The following is a 22,661-nucleotide window of genomic DNA, read 5'->3' as shown; positions in this document are numbered from 1 at the left end:
GATTTTATCCACAACCAAACGGTTGTGGTATCGCTCATAGATTTCGTCGTTATGTAGGCTACGGAATCGTTCATCCTCATGTAGGGGGCCAAAAATTCTTCTCTCGAACGCGGCCAAGATATCGCAGTTTTTTTACCAAGTCTCCGAGGAATACTTAAGAACTGGCAAGATCATTGTCTTGTACAGTAAGAGCTTTGACCCTATGGTGAGACGTTTTTGTAAGCTAAAATAGGCTCTGTTGGCTGCCAACAACCGTGCGCGGGTTTCATCGTCACAGCCGTTATCGGTTGTGCTTTTCGATCCTAGATAGGAGAAATTTTCAACGATCTCAAAGTTGTAGCCTCCTATCTTTATTGTTTTCATTTGACCAAAGCGATTCGATGTTGTTCGTTTTTTGGTTTTGGTTTTGTCGGTGATGTTGTCACCATCTACTTCGTCTTGCCTTCATTAATGTGCAGCCCAAGATATCGCGCCGCCTGCTCTATCTGAATGAAGGTAGTTTGTACGTCTCGGGTCGTTCTTCCCATGATTTCGATATCGTCAGCATAGGCCGGTATGTAGGTGGACTTGAAGAGGATGGTGCCTCTCGCATTTACATCGGCATCGCGAATCACTTTCTCCAGGGCCAGGTTGAAGAGGACGCATGATAGGGCGTGCCCTTGTCTTAGACCGTTGTTGATGTTGAATGGTCTTGAGAGTAATCCTGCTGCTTTCAGCTTAGACAGTGTTATCAATTTCGTTGGCATACCGAATTCTCTCACGACCGTGTACAGTTTTACCCTGGCTGTGCTGTCATAGGTGGCTTTAAAGTCGATGAAAAGATGGTGCAACTGATGGCTATATTCCAACAATTTTTGCATCGCTTAGCGCAGAGAGAAAATCTGATCTGTTGCTGATTTGTCTGAAGTGAAGCCTCTTTGATATGGGCCAATGATGTTGTGGGCGTATGGGGCTATCCGGTCGGATAGAGGTGAATATCTTATAGATGGTACTTAGCAACGCAATACCTCTATAATTACTGCACTGCGTAATATCCCCCTTTTTATGTATGAGACAAATAATGCCTCGTTTCCAGTCGTCAGGCATTGATTCGCTGTCCCACACCTTGAGCATCAGTTGATGAACCACTTGGTGTAATTGGTCGTCTCCACCAATTCGGCTGTAATTCCATAGGCTCCTGGTGACTTATGGTGGCCGATGAAGTGCACGGACTGTTTCTTCCATGCTTGGTGGTGACAGCATTTGTTCGTCGTCTTCAGTTGGCGAAACCTCTAACTCGCCGATATTTTGGTTATTCAGCAGTTGATCAAAGTACTAAATCCACCGCCCCAATATGCCCATTCTGTCGAAAATCAGATTTCCCTCATTGTCTCAACATATTGAAATGTGTAAGGCTTCATCCTGCTGACTTGTTGGTAAAACCTCGCGCCTGGTGCGGTTGCTCCCAGTACTTTTCGAGTTCACAGACTTGTTAGTTCTCCCAGGTTTCCTTTTTCCGTCTGAAAAGTCGCTTCTCGGCTCGACGGAGTGATAAGTCTCTGCAGGTGCCCGCGTTCTTTGAGAATGCCACATTACTCGGTATGCGGCATTCTTCCGTTCCGTTGCTAGATTACATGCATCGTCAAACCAGCCGTTCCGACTTTTCTTGCGGCTGGGGCCAAGTATATTTGTAGCCGTTGATGCTTCAGCTCCAGGATCTCTGTTGACTGCGGCTATTGCGGCATCCATTTCCCACATATAGGTGTTGCGGAGGGCTTGGTTGTGAATGTCTTCGGTATTCACTCTCACCTGATTGTCAGAGGGAGCACTATTTCGTGCGATAATGCTAACTGAATAATCCTCAATCCGTTATCATTGGTATCCCTATGTAAGCTATGTGAGCCAACGTATCGCCTGAATACGGGCTCCGTGCCTACTTGACTGTTGAAATCTCCAAGTATGATTTTGATATCAAACTTTCGAAATATCGAGATTAGAGAGTCCACTCAACTGCCTCGTAGAATGTATCCTTCTCCGAGTCTGTAGGGTCGTGAACGTTTATGAGGCTTATATTTCTAAACTTGCCTCGCCAACGCAGTGCATAGCCGTTCGCCTATGTTTTCAAAGCCGATAACAGCAGGTTTCTTTTTTTGGCTGACTAACAAATCTACTCTGAGCACATGGTCTACTGGATGGCCACTATAATATATGGTGCATCGGCTCTTCTACAGGAATCCGGTCTCTGTCCATCGCATCTCCTACAATGCTGTTACATTAGCCCCAGGGTATGGGTTAGCTGCTCAACAGCATTCGGTCTGTACAGAGAGCGCACGTTCCATGAGAAAATGCGCAAACCGCTAATCCGTTGTCGTTCTTCTTGTCGTCCTTCCGTGGCTTCGTAACATCGGTTTTTCGTGTATGGTTGTCAGCCTTACCCAACTCCTAACCTGGAGGACCAGTTCATGAAGAAAGAACTCTCAGCGATCACCACAATCACCACGTGGAGGAGGAGATAGGGTTTGGTAGTAGAGCTGTTGGTGTTGGTTGAGCAGGCGTTCTCCAGGTTTTATGCTCCATCGTGGGTACCAATCCACATTTCGCCCTGGGACCTATACTACAGCACTATCTGCTCTCGATATTATTACTTTGGTTTGATTAAGGTACTCATTTGCAGCTGACTCAACTGTTCAGCTAAATCCAATTCGATATAAGTACTTCCGTCTCCAATGAGATTCAAACCCCGACCTTTGGTGGCAACAGCTTAGTGATCTAATTAGTAAGTTATCCGGCCGTCTAGGTTCAAGCCCCGCTGATAATTGTTTGGCTCTTCTGGGTCGCTGTCGATGTGATGCATAGACAATTGTTTCTACTACGTGAAATACCACCACTAGCTATAATGTCATTTGAATTCTCATCAATACTGGCAGTTCTTCACATCTTTTTTAAGGTTTTGTATAAAACAAAACCTTATTAAAATCGGTTCACTGTCTGTCTGTCTGTCCGTCATACGCGTTTTTCTCGGAGACGGTTATAGCGATTGACACCAAATTTTGTGGAAAGATGGAAACTTTGAACGCTCACGCATACAGTGAGTTACATCCTTTCACGCTGAACTTAAGGGGAGGGGGGTCCCCATACATGCAAAAGGGTGGTGTTAATTTTTTTTTCACCAAATATAGCCATGTGGGATATCAAATGAAGGATGAGTACTTTCCGAAACCGCTTTTAGTTTTGACATTTGTTGAAAAGGTGGAGAGTGCGGGTGATCGAAAGTTATCATTTCTTCAACGGGCCCATCCTCAGAAACTACCCAACTGAAAAATCTGAAAAAAATCAGGCTGGCTGCCACTATATGGTACCTAGACTCCGAAATACTTTCCATACCGATCCCATTGGCTGCACAATCCCCTTAAGTTTATCCTAGTATCCCAAAATGTAATCTATAACATAAAGCATAAACCTACCAATATAGTAATAACAATAATCGTTGACGCAACAATCCATATTGAATCAGGGCCTTGAAGTGTGTTAGAGCACTTCATTCAAGACCGTAACGGTACACTACAGTACAGGCAATATGGTCAGCATTGCGCTCGCGCTAGGCCTACCAAGTTTGGTGGAAATCGCACTATTACTAACAAACTTACAATAGGTCAAAGTTGTCGTTTCTTTGCAAATTCAACACTATGAATGTCAGTACTACCCGAAAGTGGATAGTCTCACATAATATATGTATATATTACGTGCTACGTACTAATGGGACAAATGCGCACTAAAATGTCTTTATATAATAAATACACAAAACCTTTCATACCTGAAGCGGTAAGCTTCCGGTTTCCCGATTTGTTTACAGGAGGTAAATATTGGCCAAGTATAATTTCTGGTGCATTCTCTACTTAGAAAATTGTACTTTTAAGAGGGCATATCGATTGAATAAGAGAAGAATTAATCCCGTTCTCGTTATTATTTTCCAACGTTAAACTAGTCCGCTAATTCATTCATTAAGTAAAAATTCATCCCTGGGTTCATGATAGGCATGATTCATTCGTCGATGTTCCTTAATGACCATTTTCGGACTGCGAAGCCAACAAACGTAATTAAAGCTTACATGGTATCTGGGCCTATCATTTGTTCAATCATATTGTATATGCTGTCAAAGTTCATCAAATCTAGCATTGTGAAGTTCGCTACCGGATGTACGCAAAAATTAGTGCTATTCAAAAGAGAAACTATTTTTAGTTGCCAAAACTAAAAAGATAAAAAGATATGAGCATTAATTATAATGTTTAAAAATATATCCCCAAAAATAGAGAATCCACATCAAAAATAACATCAAATAATTGGCTTCCAAAATAGTAAAACGCCAAACCTCAGTTTACCGGAAGTTACCGCTTCAATGAAACTTTTCATAGACTATGAACCGATTCTTATCAGAAATACTTAACTTTTCCGGCAAAGTTCACCTGCAATTAGACAAAAAGGTTATCATACTCTGTTCAATCGCAACCAATTTATTTTGCATCAAAAGTTTTGCTTGTTGAACTGCCAAATTACCAAAAATTTTGCCGATTGCTTAGCAGTGTACGATACAGTCATCATTGCGAGTAGATCATCATCAGCATTATCATCGCCAGGTTATCTTCGGAAATTTTGAAAAATTATTACCATGAAGGTCATGAAATTAATCTCAACGCTTTGCCCGCGTTGCCATTCCACCTTACAATGCTCAAAATGAAACAGAAAGCAAAATCTATTTCCTCAATTTCGTTCCACATAATTTTATCTCATTTGTAAAGTGAGTAGATACTTGCAGTAAGGAGTAGATACACACGTCATCGTCTCAGGAATTGTAGACGGAACATTTAAGATACACAGCATTCAAAAATATGCTGTCATTCTATTTTTGAGTGGAAGAAAGAAGTCAGAGGCAGCAAAAAACTGACTGAAACGGAGCTGATCAATCGTCACCGATATCTTAAGTTGCCTGTCATTGTCATCAAAGTTGCTGGCATTATCCGAATTCTGAGCGTAATGCTAGATACATGCCTTGGAGACCTCCAATAGAGCACAAAATCGGTTATTTTTGGGTTTGTTTCTTTTTGTAGTTTCTTTCTTTGGATCAAATTGGGTGGACTGAGTGTAGGTGTAGAAAAGATAATGCTTGAAATGCTAATAGTGAATTTGCTCGGCTCTTTTATTTTGATTGTTGATAAATGCCATTGTTCATGCTTTTTGTGTTTGTTGTTAGATGGCTCATTTGATGCTTTTGGAAGGAGCTTGGTTCACATGCTGAATATTTCAGCATTACTTGAAGAACTAGACAGTGGAAGTCCGACCTACTGATAGCCTCGAGAAAAACAGACCAACATGCGAATTCATTGTTAAAGCATTCGCTCAATATAAATTGAAACAAATTCCAGGAGTTAATTTCTAAGTTTGATAGCACAGACTTGCATTGCCAGAAAAGTGATAACATATTTATATCACTTTTATATCTATAAATCATGCCTGTATGTGGAGTCCTCGAAATTACCATAATAGCAACACTCTTTTTGGTAACATTGAGCTTCTGATTTCGGAAGAGATAAAAATAATTGTAAAATACAAATTTACTGAATCAATCCAGGTATTTTTAGGTTTGTAAACTGTTCAATATCAGTTGAATGGAACTTGTCCAAAATGCCAAAGTAGATTTCATGCTCAATTATGCTGATCAATTGCAACGATATATGTATGTATGTTAGGCCAGCCAGGGACTGGAAAGTTGACGCTCAAGATATGTGGGTTTTATAGTTTCTTTATACAAGAAAGTGCCTTGTGTCTTAAAGGTACGAGAAGTACTTCCTCATTATATGTACATAAACACCTAAGGTTATAGTTTGACATTATATTAAAGTTTATTGTAAAATATTAAATATACCTTTAACACCAAAGGGGTCAATTAGGATGTTCTCTTCCAAAAAAAGATATCGGCAGTTTTCAGATTACTTACTACTTGGATTCATATCGGTTCAATCCGAAAGGCATTTTTTGCATCCTAAGTGCGGGCGCAGTTTTCAAGGTTTTGTGTTTACACAAATCGGTTTTAAAATCGGTTTACCGTCTGTCTGTCTGTCCGTATGTCTGACGTCTGTCCGTCACACGCATTTTTCTTGCAGATGGTTGTAGCGATTGGCACCAAATTTGGTAGAAATGTGGGAACGGTGAACGCTCAGGCATATAGTGAATTACATCCTTTTACGTTGAATTTAAGGGGGGGTCCCCATACATGCAAAAGGGGGGTGTAAATTTTTTTTTCATCAAATATAGGCATATGGGGTATCAAATTAAAGGACTCGGTTAGTACTTTTTGAAGCCGGTTTTTTCATTTTTTGAAAAGGTGGGGAGTGCGGGGGGTTGAAAGTGATCATTTCTTTAACGAGCCCATTCTCAGAAATTACCCAACCGAAAATCTGATAAAAATCAGGGGGTTTCCACTATGTGGTGCCTAGGCTCCAAAATACCTTCCATACCGATACCTGTTCAGATAAAATTAATAATAGTACATTACTATAATTTTTAGTAATTGACAGGAAAACCCCCCTTAAGTTCACTCTAGAATCACAAAGCAATGTAGGCTATAGCAGGCTATAGCATAGAGCATGGTCCTGCCAAATTTGGTGAAAATCGCACCATTACTAACAAACTTTTACTAGGTCAAAAAATCTTGAATGACGGGTTCGTCCATGGCAGAGGCAACTGATCAGATGCTGCCTCACCTCTGCCCTGAGAGCAACATGATCGAAAATGGCGACAGGTGGTGATCGCTCCATTTACAGAGAAATAAGTTAAAAGAGTCCGTTTTTAGCTAATCATCAATCAACTTAATATAAATCACATCTAAACGTAAGCCACTATGAGAACATAAAAAGCTAAACCTTGCATCGTGATATCCTCAATCATTTGAACTGAAGGATTGAAGTTCAGGAAAAGAATCTTTACATTCGATTTGTCGAACCAGATTACTCCTTATTGCGACAAAAATTATTGATCACGCGAAGAGAACAACTTATTTTACAGGCAATAGCTGTCAGCGCAAATTTAACTTTGTCTTGATTTGACAATTTTTTTTTCGCTAGACATAGGCTAGAAAGCAAAGGAAAATCAAAGAACGTAAGAACACGCATTTATTACTCGCTACTCTGCAAGCACAGCTATAATCAAGTCGGAATATCGGAAGCTGGTGCTTCGGGTATAAAGCCGCAACTATAATATGCATATGCGGCAACTTACTTGAAATCCCTCAATGAGTACTAAATGTGACTGTCTATATTAGACGTACGCCGCGAAATGTTCCCCTCCCAGAGTTTCGTTAAACTTCCGTTAAGCGCAGAAAATTCCGTGACAACCGAGTGCTGAACGAAATGTCAAACAAATGTCATAGGAAATGTCGTTCGAAATTTGTTTTCGCGAAGTAATGTAAGCAAGTGAGAAGTGAGGTTCGAAATCTCGACTCGAAATGACAAGTATTCAAGCGAAACTATGCCATTATGAGCGAGAATGAGTTATGACAGATCTCCAATTTACGTTCGTTAAAATGTTAATATTAACATACGCCCATCATAGTTCCCGCCTAAAGGTTTTATATTCATCTTATGTGCAAAACTTTCTACCCACATTTCTCCATTTGTATATGGCTAAACATATTACAGACGTAGATATTATCATCATCATCAACGGCGCAACAACCGGTATCCGGTCTAGGCCTGCCTTAATAAGGAACTCCATACACCCTGGTTTTGCGCCAGGTCCACCAATTCGATATCTCTAAAAGCTGTTTAGCGTCCTGGCCTCAGGCAGGGTCTGTTCGTCTTCTTTTTCTACCATAGATACTTATAGACTTTCCAGGCTGGATCATCCTCATCCATACAGATTAAATGACCCGCCCACCGTAAACTATTCAGCCGGATTTTATCCACAACACGACGGTCATGTTATTGCTTTCGTCGTTATATAGGTTACAGAATCGTCCATCCTCATGTGGGGGGCCAAAGATTCTTCGGAGAATTCTTCTCTGGAACGCGACCAAGAGTTTGCAATTCTTCTTGCTAAGAACCCAAGTCTCCGAGGAATACATGACGACTGGCAAGATCATAGTCTTGTACAATAAGAATTTTGACCTTATGGTGAGACATTTCAAGCGGAACAGTTTATGTAAGCGGAAATAGGCTCTATTGGCTGACAAAAATCGTGTGCGGATTTCATCGTCGTAGCTGTTATCGGTTGTGACTTTCGATCCTAGATAGGAGAAATTATCAACAGTCTCAAAGTTGTATTCTCCTATCTTTATTCTTCCCGTTTGACCAGTGCGGTTTGATGTCGTTGGTTGGTTGGTTTTTGGTGCTGACGTTGTTAGCATATATTTTGTCTTGCCTTCATTGATGTGCAGCCCAAGATCTCGCGCCACCTGATCGATCTCGATGAAAGCAGACTGTACACCTCCGGTCGTTCTTCCCATGATGTCGATATCGTCAGCATAGGCCAGTAGTTGGGTGGACTTAAAGAGGATCGTACCCCTCGCATTTACCTCAGCATCACAGGAAAATGATGTTCTGAGTATATGGGGCTATCCGGCCTAGCAAGATGGAGGAGAATATCTTATAGGCGATACTTAGCAACGTGATACATCTATAATTTCTCCACTGCGTGATATCCTCCTTTTTATGTATGTGACAGATAATTCCCTGTTGCCAGTCGTTAGGCATTGATTCGCTGTCCTATACTTTGAGCATCAGTTGATGAACCGCTTCATATTTAACCAATTCGGCTGTAATTCCATCGACTCCTGGCAACATATGATTTTTAAGCCGATGAATTGCACAGACTGTTTCTTCTACACTTGGTGGTGGCAGTATTTGTCCGTCGTCTTCAGTCGGCGTAGCCTTCAAATCGGCGATGTTTTAGTTGTTCAGTAGTTCATCAAACTACTCAACCCACCGCTCCAATATGCCCATTCGGTCAGAAATCAGATTTCCCTCTTTGTCTCGGCAGGATGAGCATCGAAGTGTAAGGCTACATCCTGCTGACTTGTTGGTAAAACTTCCTCGCCTAGTGCGGTTGCTCCCTGTACTTTTCTAGTTCACAGACCTGTTGGTTTTCCCAAGCTTCCTTTTCCCATCTGTGAAGTCGCTTCTCCGCTTGCTGGGGTTCATGCAACATTACTCGGTATACAGCATTTTTCCGTTTCGTTGCTAGCTTACATTCATCATCAAACCAGCCGTTTCGACTTTTCTTGCGGCTGGGGCCGAGATAGTGATCCGAGTCTATATTGGCCCCCTATATGCTCTGACATTCATCAAGGCTCAGAGGTCCGCGCAAACCAGGTACTTCCAACAACCATTTCGTGCAATACTGCTGATTGAATAATCCAAAGAAATTACAAAAAAGCACGACCAAATTATATCATGCCAAATTTCGGTTCACATTCTTCGTAATTTTGTGAAGAATCATACTTCCAAATTTCATAATGATCGATTCATTCATTTTTGAGATAGAATTCTATCAAATGTGAAAAAAGTAATTTTAAGAAAAGCGCGTTCGAAAAAAAAAATTATTTGAAAAATCCCATTTTAGATATGAACACAATTATCACTCTTAATTATGAACAAAATACAGTTACAACAGATACAAATGCACTCGTATAAGGAACTGACGCCATACACTATTTACATAATGTTATAAGATTTCGTAAGTACATAAAGCTACTACCTCTTAGTCCGTGCACCCAGGACCTGTATCCGATAATCGTTCGGTTCGATGTCTATAAAATCTAAAGGACCACGAATTTTGCTTTCAAATTTCTAAGATACCTAAGCTAACAATCTATGGAATAAAACAGTCGATTCCGATAATCTCCTTATGTGGTTTCTCCCCTTAAAGTGTAGTATAACATCAACATCATCGAATGCAATACAAACATCACAACATCACGGCATTACCTAGCATCGCAATATTTCAAGAGTGATGATGATATTACTTCTGTCATAAGTAATGTTTTGCAATGTGATATCACATTTCTAAACATCATCTAATATTTCTGCTGCTCTTAGCATGTACAAGTAGTGGCGGTAGTTGTCCAGTTTCGAGCCAATGCTGACACCGAGTATCTATTGTTGTTATGATTGCCCGTTCTTTTGACTGGTTTTGGACAAGAAAATGATTTCGGGTACATATGACGATGGGGATACAGACTTTTGGCTTTATCTAATTGATTTATAATGTTATGGCTGTATGTATTGCGGCCGAGGCGACTGTCGAGTGCCGATGCTGATTATCGGTTGCCAATCTGTTCTTTCGACTGGGTTTGGTGTGGAAAAATGATTTTCATGTACGATCTATACCTGATAGCGCATCTTTCTTCTCCTGTACGAAAGTTCCATTCATTTTTCGTTGATATCTATTTAGTGATGTCGGCTGCTGAGTGTTAATATTCGATGTTGATGATATAATATTAGCATGTACGATTAAGGTAATGAAAGGTGATGCTTATGAGGTTAGTTTGTAATCAGTTTGTAATATCACATTTTTTTCAAAATTACATTACCTACTAAGGTGATGTTTCGCGCGCCTCTAATTACGAACATCATATGTAAATAGTGTGATAATTTAAGAATCGCATTTCTGTCTGCCTGCTAAAAAATTTTTACATGAAAAATTACAAAGTTTCTCGAAGTGGAAGCACCCAGCTTTTTTGTCGATTTTGTTTGGTTCGTTCAATTGAATACAGTGTTCTTTGCAATAAACTTGTATAAGGTAATCACCTGGAGTGCCCTCCATTCGAGGCATCTTTGTAACCCATTCCATTTTACGCTGAAAAACCATCTTAAACTAGGTAAATTAGGACCGCTGAGTAAACCAAGTTATGAAGGTCATATGAACAACGTTATCTTTGGTGAGGATGAAAAATAGTTAGGATTGGCTTGACTTTAACTGGTAATAAAGGTTTATACACTAGCTTTCTTCCTAATTTTATTCATCTTGAAAAATCGGACGTTCACACGTATTTAGATACATCACCCATGGTGTGAAGTTGGAAGACCATTCAAATTCAAAATTCAGAAACTTTACAGAAATTTCTTTTCTATTATTAGTTTTTTTGTCCCATTCAATAAAATAACAAAGACTGTATCTTTTGTTCTAGGTTTAAAATTGGAAAGGCGGATAGAAGAAGCGGTGCCAGCAGGGCAGCAGTTACAAGAATTAGGAATGAGACTGCGTTGTGACGATACCTGTTCAGAAAATGTACGTAGGTACCCTTTATGATTAAGTGTTGGTTTCCGTAATATAAGTTTGCGATGTAACGAAAATTCCATTCATGAGTCAGATACTCGATTCCATAAAAGATTTTTTATCAGGAAATTCTGATGAAAGCTCAATTATTATTAGTTGTAACTGAATGTTTAAAATATGGTATATGTGTTTCTTGCAGGACGACCTTCTAGAGGAGGATCGGCTAATGCTGGATCGCTCGCCGGATGAGATGGGTTCACATGGTAATGATGTTGACGAGGAAGGTGATTCAGATTCCGACCATGGGGATGGTGAAAATGGCGAAACGACGGACGGTGAACGGATAATATACCCTTGGATGAAAAAAATTCACGTCGCCGGAGTCGGTAAGTGTCTAGAGATGTTTTATATGTATATGTACAGTTTCGAACAAAATGTACCCGAAATTCCAAACAGAAAATCCATTTTGCAAATCACTGCACACTTGGCATTTGGCCAATGTCCAAAAATTTTTGTTATTCCCGTCTAGTAAAACAATTCCATGAATTGGCTACTTTGGATGCTGCACACAATATATTCCGAATGTTTCCCAGTTTCGTGAAGAATTTTCCATTTTTCACTCGACATGGTGTGCCTCGTTGTCTCGAAGGGTTCTCTCCTCTGATATATTGATTTTTAAGGATAATTAAGGTCGGACAAAGGCTCCGCCAATGGCAATATAATACCCTGGTCCCTACGAACCAATAGCATGTTCTCAATAGGTATTTCTATGAGCTTTCAACTTGAAGAGGTTACAAATTGCAAGACATCAATCAAATTGATGTTCCGAACAATGAATTCAGAAAAAAAAGACTACTTGGGACTATCTGAGTATTCTGTGTGGGGTGTTATTTAAAGTCCATCAGTAGATATCGTATATATCATACTATATACAGTCAAGTTCAGAAAAGTGAAAAATGCGCAATACTTGAAAAATTGCCTCTCAATTCCCGGTCAGTCGTCGGGCGCAAATACAACCAAGAGTCACAAATTGACGCGACATGACGTGACGGAGATGCTGATAATGAGGCTGATGATGAACATTAAATAGGCATGAGAATGTGAAAAGTGACAAGGCTTGATGGATGTAAACAAACCATTGTTACCTCAAGAATCCACCCAATTTATTTAATTTTCAGGGGAAACACTATGGAACCATATTGGATTATAAATAGCCTGCGGTTAGGAACAAAACAGCTCTTGAGACCGCACTGATATGTTTTCGGTACAAATGAGGTTACTTGTTATCTTTTAAGTGTCATTTTGTTATGCCTTATAGAGCATGAATGTCGTATCTTAGGTATGTCTGAACGGAATTACTTTTAAGCCCTTTCGAATGTTATCGGCAAAGGTCTCGAAGGTTACGCATATGAAATGATTCCAGTCTTGTGACAAGGGATCTGAAAGTGATACTCGTTTAGTTGGAAATATCATGGTTTCTCTGTTAGATATAGGAGTACATGCTCATATATAATTAACAAGTATATAATGACGAAAGGAGGGTGTCATTTTCCTCTTTGTAGGTAAGGCTGACGCTCAATCTTTACTTGAAATAATTCGCTTTCGTATTTTTCCACCAATTCAGTTTACGGTGGCTTTAAGTGCTTTTTCACTTTTGGATAAGATACATTTTTTTGAAATATTATGAACACTTTTCAGGTAGCATAATTCAAAAACAAATTTCTAGCAAACAAATAATTTTGCCCAAAATATCCAAAAATTTAGTTGAAAGTCAAAAAGCCACACAAGGAAACCGATTTAGATGCGTTTCCCAAAAAGTTACCTCCAAAATCATCAAACACTAAAAGCATCAATTTCTGTTCAAATGAGTTCCTAGTATGCTTTCAATATTGTGACATTTGGTTTCAAGCCCCTTGTCCTCTGTTACTCACTCTAGTATGCCGCACACTACACCTGAATTGATAAATTGCCGGTGATTTGTTAAAATCTTTGATCGACTCGTGGAGATGATTTCGACCCGAAGATGGATGAGACTGAGTCTATAAAAAAATATTTGAATTTTTCAGACGATTGTTGATTGTTATCGGATATCATGGGAATAGCATAGCTAATTTGGCAATACATCAGTAATCAATTGAAAAATGCATCTTCCACCTTGTCTGCTATTTTATTGACGACTTCTCCCCGCAAATTAATCAAATCAACACGTTGCTTTGACCTGGGGTGTCTTGGGTGATGTATTGAAGATTATTTTTAAAATGTTTTTAAAGTTAAGGTTAATAATAAATTGTCATTTGTACTGCAACTTTCTTAAAGATTATACTTTTGAACGGTGTCAGAAACTGAAAATGAAATTAATCTGGGCAAATAAATCAAACATAGAATATCATGTTAATTGCAACAACTTCGATATTCTTGCTCTGAAAGAAACCAACCTATTTAACCATTCTGCCCTCTCTAAATTCATCTCTGGATTTAACCTTATAGCTAAATTTAGGGAGGACAGCTATGGTGGTGTCATTTTGGCTTTCCGTAAATCCAAGTAAGCTATGTTTGAGACTAGGATATCATCATAGCGGAAACGCTCAACATCTCTTCCAATTTTGTAATCGTTTCGGTTTATCTCCCTCCCAAAGTCTTCAACACTTTTTGTAAAAATATTTTCATCACGGGGGATCTGAATATAAGATCCATCAATCTGGGTGGTTACCTCAGCGATGGGAAGGGCAGATGTCTAGAGGCTCATCATCGTTGACGGCGCCACAACCGTTATCCGGTCTAAGCCTGCGTTAATGAGGAACTCAAGACATCACGGTTTTCCGCCGAGGCCCATCAATTTGATATCCCTAAAATCTGTCTGCCTTCCTGCCCTCCCCTCGTTCCATCTGAGGCAGTTTGCCTCGTCTTCTTTTTCTACCATAGGCTGTGTGCTCAGAAGTGGCGGTGAGGAAGACGGGGCGACAACCCTGTCGGCCAAACCAAAACCAAGTGGCCGAGAAGAACCTTCATAGTGGTGGCACCGGGAGACGCTGTACTCACTTTCGCTTGCCAGCCGTGATGCAGTAGGCGAATGCTCCAAAGGCCTAATCAGGGCGATCAGATCCGAGCCTGCTCGGGGACTCATCTGAAGTGGCAAATTGGTCACGAAACCTTACCAGGATATACTGGTACCATGGGAACCGGGATAGCTCCTGGACTCTAATACTTCGGGTGGACTCCCGTTGTATGTGAGTACAGCTCGGTTGTTTGCGGTTGGCCCCCTAGTGGGAGTTTCATGGGTGTTGTTGCTTGTCACAGCGGGGCTCTGATTGTGGTCACAAAATCAATCGGTGTCCTAAGAAGACCGTGGGATTAAGTCTTCCAGACAGGTGCTCACGTAAAACCCTCAAGGACTTAACTACTATAGGCTGGGTCATCCTAATCCACACGGGTTAAGTGACCCGCCCACAACATGTTCGGCCGGATGTTGTCCTGTACCAGACGATCATGGTAGATAGATTTCGTTGTTATGTAGGTTAGGGAATTGTTCATCGGGGGCCAAACATTCGTCAGAGGATTCTTCTCTCAAACGCGGCCAAGAGTTTGCAGTTTTCTTTTTGCTAAGAACTCAGGTTTCGAGAAATACATAACGACCGGCAAGAGCATAGTCTTGTACAGTAAGAGCTTTGACCCTATGGGTGAGACGTTTTTGTTAGCTGAAATAGGCTCTCTCGGCTGCCAACAATTGCGCGCGGATTTCATCGCCATAACTGTTATCGGTTGTGATTTTCGACTCTAGATAGGAGAAACTTTCAACGGTCACAAAGTTGTAGTCTTCAATCTTTATTGTTTTCGCTTGACCAGTGCGATTCCATGTTGTTCGTTCTGTCATTAATGTGCAGACCGAGATCTCGCGCCGCCTCCTCGATCTGGATGAAGATAGACATATTGGGTTGTTCTTCCCATAATGTCAATATCATCAGCGTAGGCCAGTAGTTGGATGGACTTGAAGAGGATGGTACCTCTCGTATTTACATCTGCATCGCATATCACTTTCTCCAGCGCCAGGTCAAAGAGGACGCATGATACGGCCTCTCCTTGTCTTAGGCCGTTGTTGATGTTGAATGGTCTTGAAGGTAATCCTGCTGCTTTTATCTGACCTCGCGCGATGGTCAGGGTCAGCCTAGTCAGTCTTATCAATTTCGCCGGGATACTGAATTAGGCAACCTTAAATCGATGAAAAGATGGTGCAACTGATACCCCCCCAACAGTTTTTCCATCGCCTGCCGCATAGAGAAAATCTGACCTGTTGCTGATTTGCCTGAAATGAAGCCTCTTTGGTATGGGCCAATGATGTTCTGGGCGTATGGGGCTATCCGGCCTAGGAAGTAGCGGAGAATATCTTATAGATGGTACTCAGCAACTTGATACTTCTATAATTGCTACACTGCGTGATATCTCCCTTTTTCTGAATAAGACAGATAATGCATCGTCGCCAATTGTCAGGCATTGATTTGCTATGCCACACCTTGAGCATAACTTGATGAACTGCTTGGCGTAATTGGTCGCCTCCATATTTAACCAATTCGGCTGTAATTCAATCGGCTCCTGCCGACTTATGATTTTTAAGTCGATGAATTGCACGAACTGTTCATCTATACTTGTTGGTGGCAGTATCTGTTCGTCGTCTTCAGTTGGCGGGAGCTCCACCTCGCCGATGTTCCGGTTGTCCAGCAGGTCATCACAACACTCAACCCATCGCTCCAATATGCCCATTCTGTCGGAAATCAGGTTTCGCTCTTTGTCTCGGCAGGATGAGCATCGAGGTGTGTAAAGCTTCATGCTGCTGACTTGTTGGAAAAACTTGCGCGCCTGGTGCGGCTGCTCCCTGTACATTTCGAGCTCATAGACCGGTTGGTTTTCCCAAGCTTCCTTTTTCTGTCTGTAAAATCGCTTCTTCGCTCGGCAGAGTTCGTGATAAGTCTCCACGCATGTTTGCGTCCTTTGAGAATGCAACATTGCTCGGTATGCAGCATTCTTCCGTTCCGTTGGTAGCTTACATTCATCGTCGAACTAGCCGTTCCGACTCTTTTTGCGGGTGATTATGAAGATCATTTCCTGGTGCTTCACCTCCAGGATCTCTGTTGACTATTGTTATTGCGGCATCCATTTCCCTCTTATAGATGTTGCAAAGGGCTGTGCTGTGGATGTCTTTAGTATTAACTCTCACCTGATTGTCAGAGGGAATTTTGGGTGGTATTGTTATTCGAGCCCGGAGGACCTTTCCAACGAGAGAGTGATTTGAGTCTATATTGGCCTCCCTATATGTTCTGACATTCAGCAAAGCTAAAAGGTGGCGGCGTTCGATCAACTCGTGGTCCCATCTGGAGAGGATCACTTTCCGCGCAAAGCAGGTACTTCCAACAACCATTTTCTAAATTTGTCTCGCAAGCGCAGAATGCATAGCCGTTCGCTCATGTTTTTAAAGGCGATAACAGCAGGTTTCGTTTTTTGGCTGGCTAAGAAACCTACTCCGAGCACATGGTCACTATAATATATGGTGTAGTGGCTCTTCCCTAGGAAACTGATCCTTGTCCAACGCATCTCCTGCAACGCAGTTACATCAGCCTTATATTGGGACAGGGTATCAGCTAACTGCTTGGCAGCTCCATCTCTGTACAGGGAGCTCACGTTCCATGAGAAAGTGCGCAAATCGTTATTCCGATGTCGTGGCCGGGTTCGTCGTTGGGTAGTCAAGCCGGTGCGAGGCTTCTTTTGTGGCTTCGCAACATCAGTTTTCCGTGTAGGATTGTTAGCCCTACCCAACCCACACCCCGGAGCACCAGTTGGTACAATTTGTCCGGTTTTTAGGCGCGGGAGACTCGCCTTCATCCTTCTCCGTCTGTAGCTTTTCGTTAAGGAGGAGCTCCCAGCGGTCACCACGTGGAGGTGGAGATGTTGGTTCAGCAGGTGTTTCCAAGGTTTTATGCTCCATCGTGGGTACCAATCCATTTCGCCGTGGAACCTATACTACCAGATGTCTAGAGGTTGCGGCCCACAATCTTTCATTTCTTTTCCTTAATAATGGTATGCCCACTTCTTACAACCCACCGCCAATGTCTAACCAATTGGGCGCGGTTGCTCTTGCTAATTCTGCCAGTCAGTGTTGGCAGTGGAAGCCGATTACAGACAAAATATTTAATAGTCACCACACTCCCATTTGCATCTGTACGCTGGTGCTCACTGTCAAGATTGATTCGTGTAGGTTGGAGGCGCGGGTCGGGAACTTAGCGCAGGAGGACATTCCCACTGTTTTGAAAACGGAAACTGCTGATGCAACTAGACTTTGCACTAATCATACGGACCAGGCAAAGATGTGGTGGACTTCAGAGCTTAAGTTCTACTTTAAAAGGAAACGAATTGCGTATAGGCGTTTTAGGACTAGGTCCAACACTACACTGTGGAGAATGATTGTTGTGAACGCGAAGCGGAATCGTTGGCCTGAAATTTGGTCGGAGAGAGAAAGACAAAAGATGTTATCTACTTTTGGAAAGGACCCCAACTTGGGATCCTAGGAGGAATTTGGAATATCTTGATTATCTAGCTGGACAGCACAGTCCCCTTCCTCTCGTCTTGATGTCCTCAGATATCCAATAGTGTCTCTGCTTTTCTCTCTAGAAGAGCTTACTGCCGTTTTGTTTAATCACAAGCGTGTCTCTTCCCTTGGTGCTGAGAATATCACTTATCAATATGTACCCTGGTTGACGCCTGAAGCCTTCACGGCTTTACTACAGGGGCTTAACCTTATCAGGTGCAATTTTATCTTACCTGAGGATTGGTCCATTATTCGGGTGGTTCCCATCCCCAAAGCTTTTAAGGACCCTGAACTTTTGACGAGCTACCGATTAATGCCAAACTATTGAATTCGATAATCAAGTTTCATCGATGAATACAAAGTCCTGCCGGTCAAGTGTTACATCTGTTCTGCAGGTAAATCTACGTCTGCTGGCATTAATGATGCTCTGTTATACATCTGGATAGCTGAGGGGTGGAGTCAGCAGACTTTGTCTGTGGTGCTGAATATAAAGAATGCCTACGAGAAGGTGGATCTTGCGGTTCTGTGTAACATAATGTCACGTTTCCGTTTTCCTGAGATTGTTCTATGAGTGGGAAGGATAATGTCCAATCGATGCCTTCAACTAGCCCTGGATAGCGTTCAAGTGGCAGTGGCATCCCCCAAGGATGCGTTTTAAGTCCAATGTTGTTCAACCTTCAAACAGCATCCCTGCACAATAAATGTTTTGATAGTGTTGAAATTTTCCAATATGCGGACGATTTTCTTATTTTGGCAACCGGAAATAATTGAAGTTCAACCTCGAAACGTCTGCAAAGACCGGATAATCTCATTGTTGATGAATCCCGTAGATTGGGTTAACACAACCAAATTCCAATCTATATCCTTTTAGAGAAGCAGGGTCCCACACCTGCTTATTAAAGTTAGAAATCACACCCTCGCTCATGTCAACTCCATCTCCTTCTTAGGCAGGAAAATAACGAGGACTTGTTCGGTCAGAGATCATTTGAACTCTATTCTCCCGAAAACTTTAAAGGCCGGCAGGCTGAATAATTTTGCAACTGGTTTTTCTTAGGGTCTCACACCCAGAAGGTGATCATGCAGCTATGTCCACCATTCCGCTCAGATACTTTGAAAACAAGTTTAACTCTATATCCACTTACATTTTGAGAAGATACCTGAGAAGATGCTGACCAGAACATCCCCTTGCACCAGATTTTTACTTTGGCTAAGGAGCCGCCACTCCGTTTCAGAAGGTCCCTCTTTGCGGCCAAAGAATTTCTTTAACTAAAAGAAAGGAATCCCGAAACCTACAATTTGGTGGTACGAAACGCGGATTCTATCTATAGGTCGTTCTGGAGCCTGTTTGACACTGTAGTTCCAAATGAAATGCTCGTGATTTCAAACAAGGTGCAGGTCATTTTGTCTTATGATTTGCGAGGAGCTTGTGGCAGGGCCCACGTAGCAGCTACTTGTGGTAGGTTAGCTAAATGCCTTAAATCTAGAGGTTTTCTGGGCCTAGCATTGAATGCTGCCTTCAAGCGTGATGGTTCCACCTGTGCGATGGTTGGTCCCGACGGGACCCAGATCTCACGCTTTTCCTTGAATGTTAGTTCGGTTTTGGGGGCTGAACTTTTTGCTGTCTTTTGAGCCATCATGGTGGCTTTCAGAATGGTTGAGAAGACGGTTGCCATCATTACAGACTCTCTTCAAACTTGTAAATTACTCAAAAAAACTTCGAGATTGCGCTACTTTGCATACATGCCCTGGCTTCTGACCCCTGTTTTAAGTCACTGAAAATTCTCTGCTGTCCGGTTCATATGTAATAATAATAATAATCGTTTGCACAACAATCCACATTGGATCAGGGCCTTGAAGTGTGTTAGAGCACTTCATTCAGTACACTGTAGGAGGCTCATATGGGACACCCATAAATGAACTTGCTCACGTAGAGGCCCGTAAGCCTCTGGTTTTTTATTTCACGAGGTTGGTCGTTCCCTGTTAATGTTCTGAAGGCCGTTCAAGAACACTCATACAGGAAGTAGGAGGATCATCTTTTGGCAGCGTCACAAGTGAAAGAACATTTTTTCACCAACATTCGGGCGACTTTACCTATAATTAAACAGCTTGTGAGGAAAAATTACTGAAGGGGTTTGGAAGCATAGCTTTGGACGTATGTAACATTTGTAAGGTTAGGGAAGCTAATGTACAGATAATCTTCTGGTGTGAGGGGTATACCAGGTTTCAAGTAAAGTGTAGATGGTATTACAAGTATTTTAACCTTCAATAAATCCTGTTTAGTAGGGATCCTTTCCTGATTGATGACCTTTTATATTTTTTGAGGGAGTCTAGACTCAGATTATGATACATTTTCTATTGTCTTGGTTCTCGGCATTGATATATCAGTGCCCGTTTGCGATATAGTGGTTCGCTGTGGTGAGTAGAGTTTGTTTGGCCTTCTTTGGCCATAAACCATAGTGTGTTTCTAGCAACATAGGCTAACTGCCTGCCATCAGTCCTGTTGGTGTACTTCGTGCGTAGTATCAGGTCCGTTTTGGACTGTTAGCCTGCCGAGTCTTAGGGGGCAAACAGAACCAAACAACAGCAACAACAAATTAATATGTGCCCTAAAAAAGGTAGATGAAAAGAAATGACAGTAGGATGCGACTTAAACTAAAAGTTCAAGGAGGATTACTGAATCTTTCCCACAAGCGTATTTAGCTAAACACGTATCTCCAGCTACAGTTCTTTTCTATTTGTCCACAAACAATACTGTAAATCACAATGAATTCCTGACGAGCTAAAACCTCCAATATCCGCCTAAGAAATTATGTCATCTCTTTATTCTGTTCGGCATCTTTAGACGATTTCATAACCGAGACATTCATGCGTGGGATGTTTATCAAAGTTTTCCTGTCTAAACCGAAACCTGTACATTGCAAATCATGTATGTTTCTAAAGTGTTTTTTGTTCGGCATTTTATTTCAATCCTACACCGCAATAGCATAACAGGCACTAAATTTAAATATTACGCGCCCGTTGCAAAGACCGCACAATATGGGGACAGATAAACTACAACAACAATTGCCCAATTTATATCTAGTCGACGAAAACTATCTTTTTTTCAGGACGGCTACTTGAACTTAAAATCCGATAATATCTAATTAATTTTCATGTTCATGTCAAAAGCTATCATATCAAAATTTCAAGTGAGCATTTTGCATAATGGTTAAATGTGTCTCGGTTTTTGTGTTCTTTTTTTGGTCGGTATTGCCGGCAGTGTCATGGGACACGATGGGATTTTTTGAGGTGTGACTGACGATTTTTTTAAAAATAACGATTGACAACAACATAGTTTACCCGGCGGTTGGTGCACATTTAGCGATCTACATGTACATATCCCTATATCGCTCTGTATGTATGAATATGTATCAAGAATTAAATTGCGTGTTGGCCTCCAAAAAGGTGATAATTATCTACATAATAAACTGGCTCCGATACGAATAATTCTCTTTATTAGCGGCCTACTCCCGTTTTTCGGGTTCGACTTAGATGTTGAGGATATACATACTATATGTATATATATGTATTTCCAAATTACTTTCCCATGTTTCATGTTTTTCAGGCTTTTAAAAGTTTTCTTAAATCTCTCCTTCTTTCTCAGGTTATATACTTTCGTTGCTGGGAAGGACCGTCTTGTAGATTGAAAGTATTTGCAAACGACAAGTTATCTACCCTATTCGGACTATACGAACATTGTACAAAATATAGCTTATATGGTTGTTGTAAACCTCTATATGAAGCACAGTTCGTCAAGCACACCTACTCGCCGTCAGTGTCGTCGACGTTCCTACCAATATGCTTCAACGCCGTCCATGATTTTTCGAGAAGCTCACACCCTTTCTCAACTAACGTTCCTTAAACATACAATTTATCATACCGGCGCGCAATCCAAACATCACAACATCATTTAACTTTACAAAAATAATATCAAGTCCTTATGAATAACTTTGAACAGGGAACAGGGCTTTCACACCGAAGAAAAGAAACCAGCATTTCGTGGTTTGCCATTCCCTTCAGGTTTTCTCGGATTCGCTCATCAGCTCTTCCCTGTCCTTCACCGCGTACTTGTTTTTGTACTCTAAACTGATTAGTTTCGAAACCAGCAATTTCGCTAGTTTCTGAGTTGGCGAGTTTGTTGCGGCGATTATCTCCCTCTTTTCCTTTCCAAGTTTGTGGATTTTAGGTAGGAACCTAATCCTTGGAAGAGTTGGGTTGGACACGCGCACCGTTGATTGGTTTCCAATGACATATTGGCATTCCTTCATCGTTTTTTTCCACCCTTTTAATCGATTCTAGCAGGGAATCTTTTCTTAGTTTATGAAAGTTACCATTGTTCATCTTTTCCATAGCTGCTTCATCATACTCCTCCTTGTCCATGATTCATCACCATCATCAACGGCGCAACAACCGGTATCCGGTCCAGGCCTGCCTTAATAAGGAACTCCAGACATCCCGGTTTTGCGAAGAGGTCCACCAATTCGATCTCCCTTAAAGCTGTCTGGCGTCCTGATCTACGCCATCGCTCCATCTTAGGCAGGGTCTGCCTCGTCTTCTTTTTCTACCATAGATATTTCCCTTATAGACTTTCCGAGTGGGATCATCCTCATCCATAGATATTAAATGACCCGCCTACCGTAACCTATTGAGCCGGATTTTATCCACAACCGGACGGTCATGGTATCGCTCATAGATTTCATCATTGTGTAGGCTACGGAATCGTCCATTCTCATGTAGGGGGCCAAAAATTCTTCGGAGGATTCTTCTCTCGAACGCGGCCAAGAGTTCGCAATTTTTCTTG

General features: G+C 41.5%; 1 protein-coding gene across 1 annotated transcript in view; it reads left to right on the top strand.

Moving 5' to 3' along the window:
- LOC119653132 (homeotic protein deformed) overlaps nucleotides 1–22,661 on the top strand; it is an 88,602-nt gene that overhangs the window by 15,496 nt on the left and 50,445 nt on the right. Inside the window, exons 2-3 of the mRNA XM_038057661.1 lie at nucleotides 11,159–11,259; nucleotides 11,447–11,633. Of these exons, the coding sequence (XP_037913589.1) occupies nucleotides 11,159–11,259; nucleotides 11,447–11,633 (288 nt within the window). The remainder of the gene's footprint in view (nucleotides 1–11,158; nucleotides 11,260–11,446; nucleotides 11,634–22,661) is intronic.

This window comes from Hermetia illucens, chromosome 3, assembly GCF_905115235.1.
Source record: "Hermetia illucens chromosome 3, iHerIll2.2.curated.20191125, whole genome shotgun sequence".
Lineage (NCBI taxonomy): Eukaryota > Metazoa > Arthropoda > Insecta > Diptera > Stratiomyidae > Hermetia > Hermetia illucens.
This window is presented reverse-complemented; position numbering and strand designations above follow the sequence as displayed.